Raw genomic sequence first — 17,108 nt, forward strand, 5'->3', positions numbered from 1 at the left:
TATTTGATATCATTGATTGATTTCTGGAACTATTGCTAAATTACTTTATAGATTCTATATATCTCTAAACTTGTTATTAGCTTAGGGGACAATGACTAAAGGTTGAACCTCCAAGAGGACCACTGTCCTTAATATTGGAAAACTGATCTGTTTCAGTCAAATATACTGAATATAAGGTTGTACGTTTGCACACCCCACCCTTGCCCAGTGTTCTATTCTCCTCAGACCACTTGCAATCAGTCAACCTTCTTTTAAACTTTTTACTATGGCCATCCATGATACAAACTCTGATGACTCTTAGTCATTCTTTATTATGGTCCTACTGCATGAAAACTGATTTTGATCTCACAGTAACGTCATGTCATCGCATATCATTATTATGTGCCCTACAGAATCTGAATTTTGAAAGGAAAATGCCCCACATATGGCAAGTCACACACACATATAAATTTGCGTTACATTTTTAAAACTCCATGGAGATTAATGGTGATGTGAAATTGCTGAAGGCCATGGGAGAATGACAGTAATCCACTGAGTGGCAATTTTATATGTTTAGGCCCAATATCTTCCAGTTACACCATTGTAAAGTGTGGTTACTGATCACATGACTCTGGAGTGCTGGAAATTCCATGGCATTACCAGATTAGGCATATTTAACTTTTAATCAGACTTTGTTCTCTGGGATTTGACGTGCTCAAAGCTTCTGCTCAGTTATATTCCATTTCCTTGTTACTTGTGCAAAGCCAATTACTACACTTTGTCGTCTACATAACATTGATAATTCATACTGTTTAGTCTTGTTGGCCAACCAGGAAGGTCCATTTATGGCCCTGCAACTCTCAGAAATCTTTGATAGGCTTCAGCTGTGAATGCAGCGTTGGGAGTTGAAGATCAACAACAACTAGAACATCACAATAGCAACAAATATTACACAGCACAATAATAATATGTAGTTTGTATTTTTCATTGGTTTTTTTCCTGAGTGTGGGGGCTTCTCTGAGACTTCCCTGCTCTGGATTTAGCTACATTAAACCTCCCAGTCTCCCACTGGAGACAGACATCCATAGCTTGGGACATCATATTGGATTTAACTGATGATGATGATGATGATGGTTATTCAAAGACTCTGCACATGCACCAGCTGCAATAACCCTGCTCAGCCCCTCTCCCACTTTAGTCCGAATTGGTGGACACTAATGGTGCATTGCATCTGTATTTTCTTATCTGCATGTACAAATTTGAGTTATATTTGCACAACAAATGTAGAACATTGCCTTACATATTTGCCCGAATGCATTAGGCTAGTCCTGTGCAACTATGTGACCATATAAAGGCACAAGTTATACAGGGAACTCTGTATTATAAGGGATAATGTACCCCCTACTGTAATTTATAAGGATATTAGAAGTCACTGAGGGGTTGTTCTGTGACCATATAAAGGCACAAGGCTGCAGGCTGAGTTATACATGGAACTCTGAGTATCACTCATGTATTATAAGGGATAATGTACCCCCTACTGTAAATGATAAGGATATTAGAAGTTACTGGGGGGTTGTTCTGTGACCATATAAAGGCACAAGGCTGCAGGCTGAGATATACAGGGAACTCTGAGTATCACTCATGTATTATAAGGGATAATGTACCCCCTACTGTAAATGATAAGGATATTAGAAGTCACTGAGGGGTTGTTCTGTGATCATATAAAGGCACAAGGCTGCAGGCTGAGATATACAGGGAACTCTGAGTATCACTCATGTATTATAAGGGATAATGTACCCCCTACTGTAAATGATAAGGATATTAGAAGTCACTGAGGGGTTGTTCTGTGATCATATAAAGGCACAAGGCTGCAGGCTGAGTTATACAAGGAACTCTGAGTATCACTCATGTATTATAAGGGATAATGTACCCCCTACTGTAAATGATAAGGATATTAGAAGTTACTGGGGGGTTGTTCTGTGACCATATAAAGGCACAAGGCTGCAGGCTGAGTTATACAGGGAACTCTGAGTATCACTCATGTATTATAAGGGATAATGTACCCCTACTGTAAATGAATAAGGATATTAGAAGTCACTGAGGGGTTGTTCTGTGACCATATAAAGGCACAAGTCTGCAGGCTGAGATATACAGGGAACTCTGAGTATCACTCATGTATTATAAGGGATAATGTACCCCCTACTGTAAATTATAAGGATATTAGAAGTTACTGGGGGGTTGTTCTGTGACCATATAAAGGCACAAGGCTGCAGGCTGAGATATACAGGGAACTCTGAGTATCACTCATGTATTATAAGGGATAATGTACCACCTACTGTAAATGATAAGGATATTAGAAGTCACTGAGGGGTTGTTCTGTGACCATATAAAGGCACAAGGCTGCAGGCTGAGTTATACAGGGAACTCTGAGTATCACTCATGTATTATAAGGGATAATGTACCCCCTACTGTAAATGATAAGGATATTAGAAGTCACTGAGGGGTTGTTCTGTGACCATATAAAGACACAAGGCTGCAGGCAGAGTTATACAGGGAACTCTGAGTATCACTCATGTATTATAAGGGATAATGTACCCCCTACTGTAAATGATAAGGATATTAGAAGTCACTGAGGGGTTGTTCTGTGACCATATAAAGGCACAAGGCTGCAGGCTGAGTTATGCAGGGAATTCTGAGTATCACTCATGTATTATAAGGGATAATGTACCCCCTACTGTAAATGATAAGGATATTAGAAGTCACTGTGAGGTTGTTCTGTGACCATATAAAGGCACAAGATTCAGGCTGAGTTATACAGGGAACTCTCAGTATCACTCATGTATTATAAGGGATAACGTACCCCCTACTGTAAATGATAAGGATATTAGAAGTCACTGAGGGGTTGTTCTGTGACCATATAAAGGCACAAGGCTGCAGGCTGAGTTATACAGGGAACTCTGAGTATCACTCATGTATTATAAGGGATAACGTACCCCCTACTGTAAATGATAAGGATATTAGAAGTCACTTAGGGGTTGTTCTGTGACCATATAAAGGCACAAGATTCAGGCTGAGTTATAAAGGTCAGGGAACTTTGAGTAAAGAGGAGAAGTCTACAGGTTTAGTTAAGGAAGCTGAACAAGCTGTATATTATTTAACAGGACTTAAGCTATTTGCCTTTTCACCTAACAGCATGTCTTTGTTCAGTATTAAATATGTTTATCCCTGAGACCAAGCCAGACTCAAATCAAAAGATGTATTGGGCTTGTAGTTATATCTCTATGAACAGGAAAGATTCCTCTATGATAGGGGTTACTATGAATTGTATGGAAAAGTGAGACAGATCAATGATTTATTAATCTCCTTGACATAGCACTTAATATTCATATATTTGTATAACCACTGGATACTCCAGCATATGCATTAATCTTAGTAGTGGAGGTACTACTGGCTGTATTTATAATAGAAAGGCATTTGATTGGCTGCCACCTTGAGCTTCCGGAGTTTGTACAATAGAATTAGTTGCACCTGAAATAATAAGGATATTCCTGTTACACTGTATTGGTAAAAAGATCACTGGTATGTCTACTGGGCGGAACGAAGCTAGGTCTTGAAGCATAGGAGTTATCAGCGTGTCATAGACATATGTTCCACCACTGAAAGAAAAGCAATTCCTGATGGATGGGATGTTTCAGAAACTGAGTGATTCTTATTCATTATCTTCCCTTCTAAAACTGTCATTGAGACAAATGACTACCAATAATTGTAAGGTTGCCTTACAAAATCATATGGCTCTAGATTTTCTTTATGACAAAGAAGGAGGGGTATGTACTCTTCTAAGTAAAGATTGTTCCCCTTCTACTGCCAACCTGATGAGATTCAAGAATTGGGGAGTCCATTAAGGAAGCATCTTGATTCTTGCCCATGGCTTGGATGGATGGGTGATTTTTGGAATAACATCATAGGGCAATGACATGTGGAGCTGATTTCCACCCCAAATACACAGCACCCACCCCATAGACATGAATGTACTGACAAGTGCTCATGTGCCTGGAAATGTGTCACTATTCTTGTTCATCCCAGTATCACCGGACAATACATTGAAGTCTAAGAGGAGTTTCTTTGGACACTTTGGTGCTGGTTTCCATGGACTGTCCCTTTATAGCAGCCACACGTTTGCTTAAATCACTGACTGCTCCCAAGAACCAGAGTGGTTTATGGCTTTCTCGCTTTTTTAGAGCTACTTAGTCTAACAGTTAATGTATATCTCATTTTTCTTCTCCCACTTGGTGGAATGTCTCGTCCTCCCCTTATAGGTTCTTATCAAACATCCCAATCCAGTGGTGAGTGCCAAGGATGTGTGTTCCCACCATTCCAAGAATGCTAGCTCTACAGCTCTACTCTAGTAAAGGCCTTTAAATATGAGATCCTTGCTACAAATAAAGTCCCAAGAACCGTTTTCTACCAATATCTGCAGTTGGACTTACGAGGCACCTAAACTAGACATAGATGACTGGGATAATTTCACTCATACTTACACTCCATGATTAGTAGCCTTATACAATGCTGCATAGAACATATCTGATAACTACAAGTCTCCACACCATGGGCCTTCAACCTAACAGTCTAATTTCCAAAAACCCACCAGCACACCCTGGCCTCTCAAATTACAGCTGGTCCGGTGCTCAGTTAAAAGGGATCGGCAACCCTTGATTGACACACTTAGAAAAGAAAAACCGGCACTCAGGACTTCAACCTAACAACCTTTATTTCAAACTTTTTTTCCACTTCTTCTGGACTTATCCCAACATACAGGCAATATAAGACAACTGCTTATGCTGAATGTTAAATCCCCTGCACAGTTCTGTACTAAGGCTATAGGGGGGCAATGCTGTTGGGAGGGCACTGTATAGGGGGTATAACATAAACACTAGATAGTTAAATGAGATCTGACTTGTTGATTGGAAGCTGATTTATATTTAGATCAGCTCCAGTGTCTCAAGATGTTGGATACTTGACCATCATTGTCCATGCCCCAGGCTTGATAGGAGTTGTGTAACACACATGCTCTTTAATTCCAGATTGAAAGCATCCAAGCCGTGTCACAGGTCCCGAGCCTCCTCATCTGTGTGGGACGGGAACCCTTCAAACCAATTCATCTGGAAAATGCCAGGAAAAGTGTTGCTGAAAAGCTTCCTGGCCTCCGATCTCATCCGGCGGTTACAAGCGCGAGCATGGACAATAGGAAGAATGGTGAGCTCCTAGGGCAAGAATTCTGTGGGACAATTACTATAATAGGGCAATTTTAGAGAAACACCTTATTTAAACTACTCATTACAGCCCCCCTCCAACTTACCCATGAATTGAAGGTGTCAGTCATGAAGGTTTGTCTTTACTAAATCAATAAATGCAAAATACTTAGATATGAGAAGCTACTTGTACTGTTTACTCTATACCTAAAGATATATTCTGTCTCACACGGATTGTGTGGCTAAAGCTCAATACCAGCTCACCCCCTGCATTATGGAGCTGCTGCTATTATCAGCTTTAATCTCAGAGACACCGACCTAAAGAAACTCATTAATCCAGGGCACAAAGAGAGACTTCAAATTGGATACAGCAAACATAACAGCAGACATTTAAAGGCCATTATTCCCACTTGCGTATTTATTTTGAAAGGGGATATGCACCTAAAGAAAGAATTGCAATATGAAGTACATTTCCAGTAAACCAGTATTCCAGTTTCTATCTCTATATATATATATATATATATATATATATATATATATATATATATATATATATATATATATATATATATATATATATATATATATATAATATATATATACAGGTATGGGATACGTTAACCTGGAAACCCGTTATCCAGAGAGCTCTGAATTATGAAAAGGCCGTCTCCCATAGACTACATTTTATCAAAATAATCCAGATTTTAAAAAAATGATTACCTTTTTCTCTGTAATTATAAATCAGTACCTTGTACTCGATCCCAACTAAGATATAATTAATCCTTATTGGAAGCAAAACCGGCCTATTGGGTTTATTTAATTTTACATGATTTTCTAGTAGAAAGGTATTAAGTTATGAATATCCAAATTACAGAAAGATCCATTATCCAGAAAATCCTAGGTCCAGCATCTGGATAACAAGTCCCATACCTGTATATACAGTCATAGGAAAAAGTTTGGGAACCCCTCTCAGCCTGCATGATAATTTACTACACTTTCAACAAAAAGTATGGTATGGGGTGTTTTCTGAAAAAAGATTTTTAGTGAAGCAGTATTCAGTTGTATGAAATTAAATCAAATGTGAAAAACTGGATGTGCAAAAATTTTGGGTACCCTTGTAATTTTGCTAATTTGAATTTATGTAACTGCTCAATACTGATTACTGGCAACACCAAATTAGTTGGATTAGCTTGTTAAAGAGATACTGACACCAGAAATTGAACCATTTTTTACATCTACCATAAAATTGACTTTGCATGCTTCTTATAATTTTGCCATAAAGTATTTGCCCAATGTGTTTACATCACCTAACTGACTCCCGGTGATCGTCTAACATTGGGCTGCCATATTTGTGCAGCAGGAGTCCGTTAGCATTAGAAACTTTAACTTTTAATGTACATTCATATTTTAAAAAGTATTTTTTTTAGTGTCAGTATCACTTTAAACCTTGAACTTCATAGGCAGGTGTGTCCAATCATGAGAAAAGGTATTTAAGGTGACCAATTGCAAGTTGTGCTTCTGTTTGACTCTCCTCTGAAGAGTGACAGCATGGGATCCTCAAAGCAACTCTCAAAAGATGTAAAACAAAGATTGTTCAGTATCATGGTTTAGGGGAAGCCTACAAAAAGTTATCTCAGAGGTTTAAACTGTCAGTTTCAACTGTAAGGAATGTAATCAGGAAATGGAAGGCCACAGGCACAGTTGCTGTAAAACCCAGGTCTGACAGGCCAAGTAAAATATAGGAGCGGCATATGCGGAGGATTGTGAGAATGGTTACAGACAACCCAAAGATCATCTCCAAAGACCTGCAAGAACATCTTGCTGCAGATGCAGGTGTATCTGTACATCGTTCTACAATTCAGCACAATTTGCACAAAGAACATGTGTATGGCAGGGGGATGAGAAAGAAGCCCTTTCTGCACTCACACAAACACAATCGCTTGTTGTATGGAAAAGCTCATTTAGACAAGACACAGTCATTTTGGAACAAAGTGCTTTGGACTGATGAGACAAAAATGCAGTTATTTGGTCATAACAAAAAGCGCTTTCTTTTTTTCTCATATATAAATTATATATATATGTTCTGCGATGCAAGTAGAAGAAAAACAGAAGTGTGCAAGGCATTGTGGGAACTGTAGTCCTGGCCGGAGAAGAGTTGACTTCTGTTCACTCTTTCTGTAGTTAGACAATCTGAGAAGAGAATAGCAAAGGACAGACTTTCAGTGGCAATTTTCATTTTAAATAACCTTAGAATCATTAATATAATTTAATAATATTATTAAGTATTAAGTACAACTTATACGTCACTATGGGTCCAGTACAATTGTTTAGGGTATAGACTCATAAGGGTTTAATCTCCAGCACTTGCCCTGGTACCCATAGTAAATAAACCCTATTGTGTTTAGTAACCAGATTTTGTGCACTTTATTATTATTATTTTTATAAGGGTTATTTAGTATGACCCCAAAAACACAAGTTTCAGAACACTTATGGGCTCAAATCAGGCCCCTTAGTCCACAGACAAGAACCACTTGCATTTGGGGTCTCACTGCTCTCTGCCCATTATGGAGGATTTTGTGGATGTGCAGAGATCAGTGGTAGCAGGTCCCAGGCAGACAGTCTTGTCTCTCCCAGCTGCCATAAGGGTAGAATATAAGTACAGGGCTTTTTTGCACCTGCCAGCGGAGTGCTCCATGCTCCTGTTCTGTATGGGTGGCCAGTCCCAGTATCCCAACTCATCAAAGCTATCATTTCTATGGTACAAGATTACTGAATGAAGCTAATGGCGACTCACTCATGCATAGAAAGGCACTGTCAGATGTTAAAGCTGGTTGTTTACTTTGGGATCAATGAAAAAGACATTTACTGCTTTTCCCTTTGAGTTTTACCATCCAGAGTTAATCTGGGAGTCCATAAAGCAATGTCTGATGCCAGTCATGTAGTAACTTGCAACAGCGAAGATAACTTGCACAAGATAAACTTAGAAAGTACCATTAATATGCATCTCAAGGATTGGAAAGTCTGTCTTATACTTAAAGGGATACTGTCATGGGAAAACATTTTTTTTTCAAAACGCATCAGTTAATAGTGCTGCTCCAGCAGAATTCTGCACTGAAATCCATTTATCAAAAGAGCAAACAGATTTTTTTATATTCAATTTTGAAATCTGACATGGGGCTAGACATTTTGTCAATTTCCCAGCTGCCCCTGGTCATGTGACTTGTGCCTGCACTTTAGGAGAGAAATGCTTTCTGGCAGGCTGCTGTTTTTTCTTCTCAATGTAACTGAATGTGTCTCAGTGGGACCTGGGTTTTTACTATTAAGTGCTGTTCTTAGATCTACCAGGCAGCTGTTATCTTGTGTTAGGGAGCTGTTATCTGGTTACCTTCCCATTGTTCTTTTGTTTGGCTGCTGGGGGGGGGGGGGAGGGAGGGGGTGATATCACTCCAACTTGCAGTACAGCAGTAAAGAGTGATTGAAGTTTATCAGAGCACAAGTCACATGACTTGGGGCAGCTGGGAAATTGACAATATGTCTAGCCCCATGTCAGATTTCAAAATTGAATATAAAAAAATCTGTTTGCTCTTTTGAGAAATGGATTTCAGTGCAGAATTCTGCTGGAGCAGCACTATTAACTGATTCATTATGAAAATTTTTTTTTCCCATGACAGTATCCCTTTAAGCATAGGATGGCTTTTAAGTGACTATACATCTAAATGTACATTTTTTTACTTCCTTGTTTGTGTGATGAAAAGTCACATGATTTTCAAATCCAAATCCTTATGAAAAAGACTGAATCCTGGCCGAATCCCGAACTGAATCCTGGATTTGGTGCATCCCTAGTATTTTCCCTCAAAAATTTAGAGAAGAGCCCAAGGTACTTCATGATATTAATTTATCGCTTGTCTGTTTCACAACATGCATGTACACAAAATGATAGTATAATATAGTATTGTATTGTTTAATGTTTTATAAAACATGATATATGAATGGAAAGGACATGTGAAAACAAAATTTTAATGCTATTTCTCTCTCTCTCTTTTTTTTTTTTTTTATCTTACTGCACATCAACGTGATCCAGCAAACTTTGGCCTGAAAGCTAAAAAAAGTGTTATCCATCCAAGGACTGCGTCCAGTGGAAAGACCAGGTTTTCTTTGTCATCTGAGAAGTCCTACCCAAATGATCTCAACATGTCCCCAATGAATAGCGGTTATGCATCTTCCTCCAAGGCGTGCCCGCATACAAAATCAGAAGACAGTTCTCATTCCTTGGTCAATGAGGATATTGAAAAAAGAGTTCATGTCAATAAGGACGGTAGCCTCTCAGTAGAGATGAAGGTACGTTTTCGCTTGTTAAATGAAGAAACGCTTCAGTGGTCAACACAGATAAAAAAATCTAGCAATGCGGGTAAGGCCAAATGCGAACAACTTAGCTTATGTGATGAGGATGAAACAATGACCAGGAAAGGTTTGAACCCAGAACTTTTTTCAGAAACAGATGAATCATTTTACCCCTGTGATGGTGAGTCATATAGCTCAAAACCCAATTATGAAGAACTTGAAGATGTCTGCTGTGCCCATTGCGGATTGCAATGCCAAGAATATGATATCTGGAAAAACCCTATGCATGTCAACCAACCTCAAGACTATACCAGCAGGGGTGCCTGGCAGACTCGATCTTCAGTCTCCAGCTCCTCTTCACATAAGAGAGTAATATGCAATCAAAAGACATCTATAGACAGCCTTCATAGGACTTCTTCAGAAGAGTATACAGAACACATTGTGCACAGGTCTTCGCATTATTCAGAAACTAAAGAACACGGAGAGACTAGGGTGACATACTCTGCAGTAAGTCAATGCACCAACTGCAGTGGACAATCTACTGCTGCTTCAAACAGGGAAATTAACACAGAAATTGGACGTAAAAGCACAGGGGAGAGACAAAGAAAGTCACGGTCTAGTTCAAAAACTGAAAATTCGTTGCTAAATGAAACTGTTTTGGAGGATTTTAAAGAGTCTGTTAATATGACAAGCCACAGTGCCAGTATTGAAGAGTGGAGTGAGCTATCCCCAACACCATCTTCCAGCCATGAGATAAATAATAAAAACTGTAGCCAAAGAATTAGTGTACTTTCCCAATCTCCAGTTCGGTCTAGTAGAAGTAGTCATAGGAAAGTGAAGAATAGAGTGAGTGCTGAAACAATTTGTGGCCAATCAAATTTAAGCCTAAAGATGGTAGAAAGGCAAGAGAGTCCTAGTATGTCTACACCAACAAACCTTCTTAGCATCTCAAATGTATATAACAATTGTGAGGAAATGTGCTTAAGCAGTTCCACAGCTCAGCTCATTGAATGCCACAGAACTAGCAATGATGAAATAGACAGTGGTCAGGAGAATGGACCTGTTCAGCACTCTGCAAGAATAAGTCTCAGTGACTGTGAAAAGTGTTCAACGAAGTCTTCGTGCCACTCCACTCATAAGAAAAAGAGAGTTAGCAAAAACACTAGTAACAAAATAGATCCTCCCAGGTCCCCTTGCTCTTCGATTAATCCAAAGGAAAATGTCAGTATTCATGTGCATGCTAATAATATCCCTGACCAATGTGAGGTGGCCTCAGAGCTGCAAGAATCTTGTTCTTCTATCAGATCAGAAACACATGAAGTCAAACTCCAGTCTCAAACATCATTTCAGTCTGTTTCCTCTTGGACTGATTCTACGTCTTGTCATGGTCAAGAAGGACAACCAACTACAAAGATCCCTGTTTGCGATGATAACTGTTCATTAGGTAAACCAGGAGATGACAATATGTCAGGACCAGAAGAAGACAGAAATACCAGTCTAATTAATAAATCACGGTCATCAAGCATATCACACTCAGCCAGCTCTAGACATAATGTCAGATATCCCAATTCTGGAAAATCTTGTAGTGCCAATTCAAGGGTCTCTTCAACCTGTGATAAAGAAAGTAAGTGTAAAGACTCCACCGACAATAGTTCAGCCAATGATAGAGAGAGTCAAGTATCTCAGCAGAATACAAAACAATACATCCAAAATGGAAATGTTTCTAATAAAGGATCAGACTGTGAACATAACACTGGTTTTAGGCCTACCCCACCAAAAGATAAGCCAAACCAAAGGCAACGGAGATCGTCAGCTTTGAAATATTCCTGTAGTAGCGAATACAGTGACCCAGCAAAGATTATGAATGGTGAAAATCCTGTTTGCTCAAGGTCTACTTCCCCAGCATCACAGGGTATTTTGGCAGATAAAGTTAGCAAGGAGAGAAAAAGTTCAATGAAGAGTAACAACAGTGCTGAGGAAACATCAGTTTGTAAAAAAAGAAAAGATAGTTCTAGTTCTTCAAAGAGAATGTTCAAAAAGGAATCTTTAGATTCTGAGCTCCATCCTTCTGCATTGCCAAATGTAACCTCAGAAGAAGTTGTCCATGAGTGGCTTAGGAAAATCCCCTCTCGGACAATAGATGTTGATTATGAAGTGGAAGAATGTTCAACAAAAATAAGTGAGGAGACCCAAACCGAAGATCTGCAGCCAGAAACTGATAAATCAGCAGAAGAAGGGGATGCAGAAAAAGATGTTGTGAAAGAGATTCAAGAAAGCTGCCAAGTTCACAAAGAAACAACAGATGAAGAAAATTGCACTAATGATATAAATAATATACAAGATACAAATACATGCGATGAAGAGCAAAAAGAAGACATTTTATTACCAAATAGGATCAAAGGCAATGATGACAACAGTGTAATAACAGCAGTACCTCTCTGTGATAAAATATTCCCAAGTACTATACATAATTCTGTGCAAATAATGAAGGCACTGTTAAGACCTTTAAAGGAATCCAAGTTTGACCGTTCAAATAGTTTACCTGAAGTATCACCTTCTATGGGAAAAAGACTAAGTAACTCCGCAAAAGTTCTGATCTCTTGTCTTGCCAGTCTGCAACTTCTGGATGAAGGCACAACAGACTGCATGGAAGAATCAAACATTTCAAATAAACCAAAATATAATGAGTTGTTGAATATATTACAGGATCTATGGACTAAAGCACCAGAAAACAAATGTTTAAAGAATGCAAAATCTGGAAAGCAGCTTTCCAGGGAGGATGAAGTAACTCCTGTTTCATCTTCTGGAGTTGATGTCAACAGCGGATATGATGGCTCTGGTGATGGTAGTATTACAGGTGGTGGAGACTCTACAGGTATAGCTGAAAAGGCTGATGAAAGTAAATTGTCTGTAACTCCCAGTGACAACAAAACTAACGATTGTCAATTTACAGAAATAACTGAAACAACATCTGGAAATTTAGAACTAGAAAATGGACAATGTGCTGAAAAGGATACACCAGCCCTGGTTAGAGGACCATCTGCTGGTCTTGATGAGGCCAATACACACCTTGTAGATGAAAATATGAATGAGAAAATGGTAGAAGACAATAAAAGTAACATGGCTGAAAGTGAGTCAACAAATGATGCCGATAACACAAATAATGTAAATGAAGAAATAACAGAAAATATGGAGTGCATGGAACAAAGTAATGACACCATGAACATTCTTAGTCAAACTGAAAACAGCCCAGAATCCAATGAGTCCAACACAGAGGAATGTAATGGGATAAGTTCACAAAGTGATGTCCAATCCACCATTATTTCCACTTCTGATTCAAATGGTAAAAAAGACTTAGAAGCCCAAAAACAATTAAATGAGACAGATCCCATCTGGGCACTAAAACTGCTGAGAAAAATAGAGACTGAATTCATGGCCCATTATGTTGATGCAATGAATGAATTCAAGGTTAGGTGGAACTTAGAAGATGATGAAAATCTTGAGGGAATGATTGCTGAGCTTAAAAATGACGTAGGTCAAAGAATTCAGAAAAGTATTACAAATGAATTTAAAAAAATAAAAAGTAAGGCCGGACAGAGGATGCCAAGGCCTCCAGGTGACCATTCAAGTCTGAGATCTTCTCTTCAAGCAGAGGAAAGAAGGCAACGCTTGCAAACAATGCACAAAAGGTCAGCCATGCAGCTTGCCAATGGGGACAAAAATAAGGATCTTGGGACAAATGATACTTCATGTGAAACTGATGAAGAAAACCTAACTTTTAGTGCATCACTAGGCAATGATGCCAATGGACTTACAGACTATGATGAATTCTGTCCATGTGAAACGTGTATTAAAAAGAAGAGAGCTTTAAAATTAGCACAGCCTAAAGTGGTGATATCTGATGCCCCCATCACCCGAGCTTTTGACCTTCAGCAGATTCTAAAGATGAAGAAGGATAACAATCTACAACTGGAAGAATGCAATAGTGCAAAAGAGGAAGCGGTCAATGAAAATGCTTGTTCTGGTGGCAATGAAAATGGCTCTGATGAAGAGGGAAACAAAAATGGTTCAGGAAAAGAGGACTCCTCTAGTAGATTAGAAAAACAAGATACAAACCTAAGTTTAAGTCTTTCTAACGATGAAAAGGAGGCTGATGACATTAATGAAGGATCATCCATTGTGGTGGAGAATGGAGAGTGCAATGATGTCCCTGATGCTGATAAAGGCCTAGATGATGAAACTAACAATAATGAACGTTTGGACAATGAGACAGAAAATGAGGCATGTTCTGGGACTGAACATGCCATCTGTAAACCCATGAGCAGGGAAAATTCAGCAAAAAGTGAGAGCAATGAAGTCAGTGAAGAGGAGCAGCAAAGTGAACAGGAACACAATAATTCAGATATAAATGAAGATGACATTGATTCAGCACCAGCAGCTGAACAGGAAGAGACAAAGGAGAATTTAGAAGATACAAGCGAGACAGAAGAAACAGAAGGAACTTGCCTAGAAGAAGGTTCAGGCCATGAGAAAGATGAAGAAGAAATATCTGTGAGTAGTGCTGAAGAAAATTGCCATCTGGGAATCTTGGAGAATGGCTTCAATTTACAGAAGTCTCACATGGGTCAGGTCTCTCTCATAACACACCAGGGCTCTGTTGATAATCCAGATGAAGTTGCTAATAGCACAGCAGAGACATCCCCTAACAGTGATTTAGACAGTCCAGACAGCAAGAAAACACAGATGTACCCAGATAGTTCTTCTGAGGAGGATAATGTGTCCTCAGGGGGTACAAGCCCTGTTGATGGGGATAAAAATGGAACTATTGAGAAGGGAAATGTGAACCTTCAAGGAAGAACAGAAGAAAGTCTAAATAATCTGGCAAAGACAACAAAGGAAGACATTATCAGTGAAGATGAATTTGACTTTTAGGTGCTGGTTTATTCTTCTTTATTAATATAGTTCATTATTACGTGTCTATTTATGGTATAACGATTCACCATGCACATGTATATAATAGTTGTAATAACTGCGGAGTACATATTTATTTAGTACTATTTTCATATACAAGGACAACTAAACACCACCACAAAGACATACTTGAAATATGACTGCTTTTATTGAGGTCATTCTTTTATTAGATGTTAAAGATGTAACAGTCTAAAAGGAAGGTGTCTTGTTAGTGGAACCAGGGGTTGATTTTCTGTTTAGTACAGCACCAATAAGTAGTTTGGATCTACTTTTCATCCTGGCCAACATACATGTGAAGCTTTATATTGTGATGACCAAAACAAATTAGGGCCGCTCCAAACTCACCACCCCTTAGCTGCTCCCCTATGTTCCCGGGTGCTCAGTCCGCAGCGCCCCCACTGCCAACATATGATAAACGAACAGGAGGACGGCACTCCGGTAAAAGGCAGGTTTTTTTTTGCAAGATACTGCAGAAATACATGGCCTTACGCATTTCGGGAACACACTCCCTTAGTCATAGGCTGATGACTATGTTCATGAACAGTTTTATGTCTCCTTTTAAATAGATCACTCCATTTAGGGGCAGATTCACTAAAGGGCGAAGTGGCTAACGCTAGCGACATTTCGCCAGCGTTGCCACCCGCAGGGACATCGCCAATTCACTAACAGGTGCAGGCGCCAATTCGCTAGCGAACTGGACCATTGCTAGCAGTCATTCGCACTCTATTGCCAGGCGACTTTTTGCTCTGGCGAACGATCATGACTCCATAAATTCATTAAAGTGCGGATTTTACTGAACGTTACCTCTTTCGCCAGAGTTGACTTCACCAGCTCAGACCAGGCGAAGTGCTAAAAAGAAGCTACATCTTCCTCAATCTTCTGTCACATCATATCCTGTGAGCCGAAAATGCATTAAAGTTCAAAAAAAGCTGGTGACTTTTCCTTTTTTAAGTGGGATGTCCTAACTTAGACTTTTTTTGGGTAACCGGTTTTCTCCAGAAATTTTATAACATTTTACAGTGGGCTCATGTGTAGGGCATTATATTAACTCTTTTGTCTTTATTAAGGTTCCCTGGACATTTGGAGTAACATTTATAATAAAGACGTCCATACAACTTTAATTTTCCCGTCCCCTATGCAAATTGACCTAAGATCACTAGCGAATTTTCACTAGGCATAAACGAACGCTTGTGCATCTTCGCTATGAAATGCTCACACTGCCGAAGTAACGCTAGCGAAAAGTCGCCAGCATTCGGTGCCCTGGGAGCAACTTTACATATTAGTAAATTAGCGTAGTGGTAGCAAATTTGCACCTGGTGAAGTCGTGTGATGTGTGCGAAGTGGTCGCTGGCGACAATTCGCCCTTTAGTGAATCTGCCCCATAGACTTGAACTGGTAACATCAAGAGCCATTAGCGTAACTAGAGGTTAACTAGAGCTGCTTCTCTCTTATTTCCATTCTCCAGACTCCTCCAGCTCTTATTCTGACCTTACACTGATACTAAAACAGAAATTTTCAATTTGTAACCAATACCATAATTCCAGCACCCAATATCCTAGCTGTGGCCCTTCATTTTGTATTTTATTTTCAGGATTAGAACAGCCAAAAAATATGGATCCTACTTCTCACAGAGCATATACAGTTGAGTTTTTGTTGATTATCCCAAGACATAACGCTGCACATTGGACAAAATAAAGTGTCATGCCCTGGATATTGGTTCCCAGGAATGGCTGCCATTGTTCCAAGTTGGAATTTATTTTTTCAATACCATCACATCAGCCATAGCTCTAATCCTATAGGCCTTCTGTAAAAAAATAGCCTCTGTGTGATAAAATATCCATTCAACAAAATATACAAGTATGGGAGCTGTTATCCAGAATGCTCAAGACCTGGAAATTTCCACATAAGGGGTCTTTCTGTAATTTGGATCACCATACCTTACCTTAGTCTAGTAAAAAATCATATAAATAATAATTCTTAAATCATCGTTAGGATCAAATACAAGGTACTTGTTTTATTTATTACAGAGAAAAAAGAGAAATCATTTTTTTAAAAATTAGAATTGGTTGATCAAAACGGAATCTATGGGAGATGAACTTCCCTTAATTCAGAGCTCTCTGGATAATGAGTTTGCAGATAACAGATCCCCTACGTATACAGGTATGGGACCTGTTATCTAGAATGCTGAGGACTTGGGGTTTTCCTGGATAACAAATCTTTCCCTAATTTGGATCTTCACACCTTAAGTCTACTAGAAAATCATGTAAACATTAAATAACCCCAATAGGCTGGTTCTGCTTCCAATAAGGATTAATTATATCTTAGTTGGGATCAAGTACAAGTTACTGTTTTATTATTACACAGAAAAAGGAAATAATTTTTAAAAATTTGGATTATTTGGATAAGATGGAGTCTATGGGAGACGGCCTTTTCATAATTTGGAACTTTCTGGATAAGAGATCCCATACCTGTATTTATATTTATTTCCACTGCCATCTACATCTTTCTGTAGAATGTTTTTTTTCACTTATATTTTCTGTAAAAGACAATGTAGAAAATAGTAAGAAA

General features: G+C 38.9%; 1 protein-coding gene across 1 annotated transcript in view; it reads left to right on the top strand.

The window, feature by feature from the left end:
* LOC108717243 (retinitis pigmentosa 1-like 1 protein) overlaps positions 1-15,184 on the top strand; it is a 32,338-nt gene extending 17,154 nt beyond the window's left edge. Inside the window, exons 3-4 of the mRNA XM_018264107.2 lie at positions 5,061-5,232; positions 9,310-15,184. Of these exons, the coding sequence (XP_018119596.1) occupies positions 5,061-5,232; positions 9,310-14,501 (5,364 nt within the window). The 3' untranslated portion in view covers positions 14,502-15,184. The remainder of the gene's footprint in view (positions 1-5,060; positions 5,233-9,309) is intronic.
* The last annotated feature ends 1,924 nt before the right edge of the window (positions 15,185-17,108 follow it).

Source organism: Xenopus laevis, chromosome 5L (assembly GCF_017654675.1).
Source record: "Xenopus laevis strain J_2021 chromosome 5L, Xenopus_laevis_v10.1, whole genome shotgun sequence".
Lineage (NCBI taxonomy): Eukaryota > Metazoa > Chordata > Amphibia > Anura > Pipidae > Xenopus > Xenopus laevis.